The sequence below is a fragment of the Pollicipes pollicipes genome, unplaced genomic scaffold, assembly GCF_011947565.3.
Source record: "Pollicipes pollicipes isolate AB1234 unplaced genomic scaffold, Ppol_2.1 Scaffold_2555;HRSCAF=2994_pilon_pilon_pilon, whole genome shotgun sequence".
Lineage (NCBI taxonomy): Eukaryota > Metazoa > Arthropoda > Thecostraca > Pollicipedomorpha > Pollicipedidae > Pollicipes > Pollicipes pollicipes.
In genome coordinates, this window is record NW_023596136.1 from 9,086,556 (window position 1) to 9,094,354 (window position 7,799).

At 47.7% G+C, this 7,799-nt stretch overlaps 1 protein-coding gene across 1 annotated transcript; it reads right to left on the minus strand.

Moving 5' to 3' along the window:
• Window positions 1-6,545: 6,545 nt before the first annotated feature.
• On the minus strand, window positions 6,546-6,951 carry LOC119108333 (L-selectin). The gene is made up of 2 exons (XM_037231912.1): window positions 6,936-6,951; window positions 6,546-6,784 (listed from the first exon to the last, which is right to left on the minus strand). The coding sequence occupies exons 1-2, from the start codon at window positions 6,949-6,951 to the stop codon at window positions 6,546-6,548; spliced, it is 255 nt and encodes an 84-aa protein (XP_037087807.1).
• Window positions 6,952-7,799: the final 848 nt, after the last annotated feature.

Consider the following 7,799-nt stretch of genomic DNA (forward strand, 5'->3'; position numbering starts at 1 on the left):
ATGTTCCTCAGTTAGTATTTGTGACGCTAAGCACCACCGCCCCGTGCTCCATATGCTCCAATACCTTTTATTACAGCACCTCCTGTATATTGAGGGTGGTGTACTCAACATAACATCGTTGCACTCATATTGCCTGTTTCATAACAAGAACTGGTAGTAGCCAAAACATACCCCTCCAAACATCTCCCTCCTACCGCTTCTGACCTGAAAGGATAGAGCCTCGCAGAAATGCTCTGGATTGGTCTCAGCGGTGTCCCGTGATTGGTAATAAGATGCTTGGCCAATAATAAGTGACCTCATTATTGCGAGCAAAATGGCGTTTTTCTGAAAACCGCACTATTTCAACTTTGCATGTCATTATGCACAGAACCATGCCAGTTAGCAATATGTAACTTTCATAGACGTGTTCCCTCTTAACTTCTGAACACATTGACGCAGTTTCCTTTCCTACGAGCACATATTAATGATGAACGGTTGCGTTAATGTGACAGTATGGGCCGGCCGCGTGCAATTAGCGGACTCGTCGGCTGCAGCTCGCCGCCCACGCTGGCCCTGGATCGCTGTGCAGTGTTCCTAAAAACCGTCGGTAATCGGTGACCAAGAAAGACAGAGGCGCGTTTTAAGTGTCAAAAACCGTGCGGTGGATGTCTCATCGCCTGCCAAAACTGGATGCCTTTAAACAACGTTCTGGACAAATTTCTTCACTCATAAACCTTTAAGAGATGGGGTATAGGGCAGGTCGCATCGACCACCTACCTTCCTTTGAAGGGTACGGGTTATTCATTTAGGGTTAAAGCTATTCCGCACCAAAGCGACTAGTCAAGGTGCAAATTTTCAAAACACTTCTTCCGATCTGACCAAAATTTGGAGAACGGAGTTACATTGTGCTTCAATCACGATTCTGAAGTGTATAGACCTTTGTGACGAGTTGTTTTCCGTTGATGGTGACCTCAGAAAATGACGTAGTGATGTAATTTGTTCAGTAAAACGACGATGCCTCTGCCACTATAGCCCATTTTTGGCACGGAAACATGTCATTATGTAAGCAATACGACGTCCCAAGTATAGACATGAAGATAACTCAAAATATTGGCATTATCAGTGAATAACGTAGTTTTGTAACACAAACGATTTAAGAAGTTAAGAACACCTTCGATTTGTTGGATACTTAAATTTTCGAAATTTGCATCCAATTCTTCATGGGGAAATATAAGTAGAAAAGTGTGATGGCAAACGGGTTACAATGAGGTCGCGGAGAGTACTTTGGGTGCTGGAGAAGCAGATGTGTTGACCGAGGTTAGGCGGTAAGGCGGCGTTTGCGGGCAAAGAAAGCAGTGGGCTTACGGAAAGCCTGTGGCCACATGCTGACATCTAAACATGACTAGTAGCTGCATCAGCTACCACAAAGCTCTTGCCCTCCATTGAAATAGGCAGTTACTTGTACGACGTAACGAAAAGTAAATTACTTTTTAAAATGACATAAAATGCATCACTGTTTGCAAGGATGAGTTTGACAATGATACTGATGCAAGTGTTTTAGTGAATTTATGAGGTAGTGGTGATCACAAATATTTGAGCATGAAAAGTATCGTGGGAATGAACCTTCAGAGTGAGCTACTGAAAAAGAATTATGTTCATATCAAAATGTGTTGATGGTTCGAATATGTTCACGTCCATCATGTTCGTCTTCCTGTTCATGCCCCTGTTCCTGTTCATGTTCGTTTTTTTAGGATTCATCCACATAGTGGACTCTATGAGTCCAATCAGGTGCACATTGTAGGTAACAGTGACAGGCGTTTACACATTCACAATAAACACCGTCACGCTCACGTACATGCAAAAAAACAGCACGTACATCCGATTGTCGTTCGTTCTGGCTGAACTAAATATGGTACGCAGAAACGCCCTGTGATTCCGCGCCTCAGAAATATCAGCTGGGAGGGAACTGCATGTACCCGTGGTCCGACGGGAGAATGATATTTCTGCACCTAAAAGGCGATATCACTAGCTGCAGTCCTTTGTTAAGACCGTAAAAAGACCCTTACATCTTCGTTCCATCTCTGCCTTCAGCGCTGTATACACAGAAGACAAAATGGTAGCCGATCAACTTAGTGGGTTTCGTGAAAACATGGATATATTTCGAATGTCTAAGATGGGTTTCGGAAGACCGATGCACCACGGACCATCCGATGACTTAAGGCAACAATGTTCGGCTCTCTTTTAAAGACAAAAGACACAGTCGTCTATGTCTGTTTATGTATACCAGCCGCAGTCGACACACAGCTATTCGATGTCGAAAGAACACACGACACGGCGTGGTGCCACGGAACACTTCCCAATGCCACAACACAGTAATCAACTGCTCACACGAACATCTTGACTCATAAGTTTTTGCAGCCAAGGTATTTGCCAGACTATTTGCACATGACAACGGCCTCTGTCATGTAAAGAAATGAACGTTTGTTTGCTTTAGTGACATGTTATAGGTCTGACATTTCGACGCCAGACGATAGCGAGCCTTTATTCGTAAACACCACCTCAGAGGTCGTGTAGTTAGTTGCTGGTCTTCAATACACCCGGAGGTGTTGATTAAACGACGATCCAGAGCAAACGGCGGTTCCACGGACAGTACTCGACCTTTCACACCAGCTTACCCTCATGAGTGAAGGTTGACCAAAATTAAAACAAAAATTGTACCCGAAAACAAAGACACAGAAATCCAGAAAATGCCTCAAACATTAGCAGACATTGTCATTAAAAACTGCCAAAAATAGTAAAACGTCCAAGCCCCGACGTCTAAACACCGTACACACAATTCTACCCTACGGGCTGCACAAAACGCAGACGGATGAGCAGGATAGTTACGATGACTCATATCGAGTACTACATTAGAAAATTACTTGCCATAGAAAGCGCAAGCGGAAGGGCGTAGCCCATAAAATATATTTCAGTCTGAGCCTCGAGTATTTCGTGTATGAAAAACAAAACATAGCATTCGTGACCGATTTAATGTACACCTTGGAAACGCACATTTACGTAGTGCGTTCAGACCGCAAGGGGACAAATGATGTATCGATAAGTATCAATGGAGCACGTTGCGACAAACACTAACTTTGAAATTAAAAAATCAAAAACAGCCAAAGACACTCAGACCTCAGTGTCTTAGAATTGCTATATATTCGTGATCGCTGTCCGAGGCTGACCACATACACGCTATAATGGAATCCGGTTTGAACAATTTTGTTCAGATTATGCACGCTTAGAATAGCTCTACATTCGCTGTGACGAACACAAATGTCTGCTTGCAAATTTATCTATATTCTGATAATCGATGCGGTTCATCGAAGCATTTCGGCTTAGCCCTTATCTTTCGGGCAGATCTTAACGGTACAGTGTATCGTGAGGAGCTGACTTTCCAATACGTGAGACGTGAGGACGTGACGTGAGGACCCGACTGCTCGTGAGCTTTAGACGATCCTCATGGCGCCTGCACCTGGGCAATGTAATACTCAATGTGGTTAATCGTAACATTTCGGCTTAGTTGCCTGTATTTCGTGCAGCCCTTAGCGTAGAACCGCATACCTGGTGACAGGATGTGGGAGCTCTGATGATTTGTTATTTTTGACACTATTTTGTTGACGTCTGTGCAGATTCGGGCATCTTCTTGAGTCACATGTCTTGGTTTTTAGCCGCACTTTTTGCTTAGCCGTGCTCAACCTTTTTCAATTGTGATCATAAGCATGGCTTGAATCGTCGAATGTTGCAAATATAACCAATGTTTGCTCTATAATATTGTTTAACCAGTACATCCTGGTATATTGAAGACTGCGAACTCAGCATAAGGCCTCGGAACTTGTAATATCGAAAGCCAGCAGCTCAAAGTCTTCGGTTCTTGGCATCTAGGGCTAAGTCTGGTTACAAGCAGTTTTTGGTTGCATCCCTTGAAACTGAGTCAAGTGTACAAAATGGGCTTAGCTTTGCCAACAGTCCAATCAGATGCATACACTCTTATTCACGTGCGAAAAAGTACAGAGCCATGTGCTATAACAGCGTGGCTCTATCATCACAGTGTATGACAAAGCAACGTTTCCTAGTGCCACATTTGATCGCCTGGTTTCTTTTGAACTCCGTCTCAGGCCTCTTCCCTTCGCCCTGGGTCGATGTGAGCCTCACAAGGTTTTTTTAGGATATTTCTCCGACATGTGCTATCGGGCCCAAATTTTATACAGTCTATGGGTGCACATTGCGCGTGTTTTGACACCAAAAACGTGCTCCTAGCTTTTCTGTTCTGAAGCAGCGGCGGTTTTTGAGGAACATTGCTTGGTGATCTACGGCGAGCGCGGGCGGCGGGTGGCAACCAACAATGCCGCGGAACGCCGACATTGTCACATTAATGGAGCCATATATCATAGATGCGTGCTCAAAGCCCATACAAATGCACACTTTTTGTTGAACAAGGAGCACGCCTGTGTTGGTTCCGTGTAGTCACGAGGTATGGTCTCGTGTGCATGATGCTTTAAGGTTGAAAAGGTGTAACTGTTTGGAAAATCTGACCTTTAACCTGATACACTGGGGCCAAATACTGAAATAACAACATAACAACTAGTACAGGTCGCGAAGGCTCGTTGAGAACAATCTACTGGTGTGTTCTATTTTTCGTCATTTGGAAACGTCGGGGGATCGTATCGACCCCCCTATCTGTCCGCGATATGAAAAACGGCGAATGAAGGCGATGGTTTGAAGCCAGTTGTTTGAAGCGCATGAGAATTTGGAAGGTGAGATCTCGCATGACATATGGAGCGGATGTTGTGCGTTACTAAGATCGTACAAAGCACTGATACGTTCAGCCCCGTGTATTTCGACAGTCCTCCAAATTCCTCCAACGCGCCTCTTGATACACAGTCCATCCTGGGTGAGCGTACGGCAGTGCCCGGTGACATGCGATTGGCGACTTCGTACCAATGTCTCACTGTCTTACAACGCCGGCAGTGCTAGTCGGTCCTTAATGTAACTCCAGACGAGCCCTTCGAGCCCTTTCGAACACTGCTGCCGGCCGACACGGCCCCTTACCAACACTGGACGCCTGTCATGCGCTCTATTACCGACACGGCGGTCCCTCATTGACTCAGGGGCCTCGACCAGTGCAAATTGCGGTCCCTGGCCTCGTCCCTGCATATGAAATGGACCCTCAGGCCCAGACCAACACGGAGGAGGCTGTTTCGTACTGGTCGTGCCTGCCCGGCATAGAGGGCCTAATCGGCTAAGGGATCTTTGATCTACGTAAAGGGCTCTCTGACAGGCATCTGAAGGCACGGCAATGCGGCCGGCGTCTATTGATGCGACCTCCGACCAACCCTTTGGGTCGTCAAATCGGACGAATTATTGTCTGTCAAGAGCGGCCCGAAGGGGCCCTCGTGATTCGAAGCATCAGTTCAGATTGTTGACGCGCCAGCTCACCACAACTCTTAGTTTATTTGGATGCCTTCGAATTGCATCAGGTTCGGCGTCACCCCATTCCCCTCTGTCCTTTCCCGGATGCCACTGTCTGTTTTAGGTCCCTGAGGGAATGGTTCGGTTTCAGTCACAACCATCGTTGGATTTAAAATTTTCTTGCTGGCATCTACTTTTTCTGTGAAATAAAACGACATGTTAGTCTTGAAACGTCACAGAGCTTTGCCAAAACATGTGAGGCTGGTGGTAGGTGGCGGGGGTGTTGTCATTGTAGTGACCAGGACTTCCATGGCTGCCTGCCTGAGGCGCCTGCTCTTATGTCTATTGCGTCAAGTCCTGGTGCACACTGGCTGGGTGGTCATACACCCGTGACCTTAGTGGAGCCGATCACCGAGAGCTCCTAAGGCGCCTGCTCTTATGTCTATTGCCCAAGTCCTGGTACACACTGACTGGGTGGTTATACACCCGTGACCTTAGTGGAGCCGATTACTGAGAGCTGAGCAACCCGCGCGAAGACATATACGTCAGTAAAGGCGATGCTACGCATGATACAGGCAAACAATGAAACAGACGATATCCAGCTGACACGCGTCAAATGTGCTCATTTTACCAAAAGTCGCAGCCGCTTGCGTACATTTCGCAGTCTTGTAAATGCATGGCACGATTTAGGGAACTTGCGATACACCAATAACATACTCAATCCAACTACTTTATGCTAAATATAAATGAATGTTTCATAAATGCAACTACGTTTCTCAGGGGCCTTACATATGCCATTCAAACGCTCGTCGTCAGGCCAGTATGCAGTCTGAGCACTGTTGTCTGATCATGAATAAATTCACAGAAGTCTTTCGTTGACCTTGCCAAACATTCCCACCGGCCTGAATGCGAGTCATCTAAGGAACCATGCACTGCGAGTGCAGGCTAACGCGAGAGTCAGACGCATGGTGAACAAAAAGCATCTCCTATTGGTCTACGCTCTTTCACATGCATTATGTTTTGTAAGCATGCGCGCATCGACGAATGTCAGACATTACATGCTTGCGAACGTTCCAGTGAACTGATACTCGCCGAATCGATGCCGATCTAAGGCATCACTCGCAGATGAAGGGCTTGCGGTGATCGCAGGCGACGTCGTGCCACACGATACCGTCATTGTAGACGTTGTTGAGCACGGCCAGGCAGTCCTCATGGCCCTCGCGGTTGTCGGGCTGGGGTCGTCCCGCGCCGCCGGTCCTGGACCAGTTGAAGGGCTTCACCAGGCGGCCCCTCGCGGTCCAGAAGAAATAGCCGCTGGAGTCGATGCGGCCCGACGTCCAGATGTAGGGCACGTCTGACCACAGACATCAGCGCCGTTAGCGGAGGACACGTCTGACCACAGACATCAGGGCCGTCAGTTGTAGGGCACGTCTGACCACAGACATCAGGGCCGCTAGTGAAGATCACGTCTGACCACAGACATCAGGGCCGCTAGTGAAGATCACGTCTGACCACAGACATCAGGGCCGTCGCGTGTTGCAGGACGAGCAGCTGCACATCGCGACATCAGCCGGACATAGCATTCTCTAAGACGAGAAGCTTGGAGCCTCTAGGCTCTGAGGGTTTCTGGCAAGTGGCATAAGGCGTCGAGCAGCCCGACCAACGCATGACAGATACGTGACAGGCACATGACAGACGCATTCTTGAAACCGAATTATTTGGCTCACTTTCGACCGCCAGCCGGCATTTGGCTCAGTGGCCGGGCCAAAAGAGGGGTGGTCGTGTTGCAACATTGCGTGATGCGACAACCTACTGTTGACATTTATATTAAACTAAAATAAGTGGTGGTTTGGTGTAGTCAGAATCTCCTCAACAAGCTTTCCTCGGCGAGGATTCTAATCCCAACACCATCGTGAAAAAAACATCCGAACTTACAAAAATAAACGCCTTTTCCGCATTACAGACGTCAGGGCGAACATGTCAGGCCAAGCCAACATACGGTTAGACCTAGGTCAGGTCTATTGGCGTAACCGCCACTAGCGTCTTTGGACCCGGACCCCGGTAGTTTTAGGGAGGACAGGACTATTTTAGCCACATTTAGATAAAATGGCAAGACAGGAATAGGTCAATTCATTTCAGGCGCGGTTCTGAACGTCGTCAGATGCCGGCTGAATAGGCCGCTTCCCCGAACCTCGCCAGCGAACACGGCCCAGCCCTGCCCACTGGCGTACGGTCTTTGCCGATGAGGTGGACGATGTCCTGGCTCTCGCGGTAGGAGTCGATGGAAACCAGCTGCAATCCCAGCCGACGGCAGTAGCGTCTGGCCTCATTCCAGGTAAACTTGGCGTGCGGTCCTAGCCGCGGGTCAC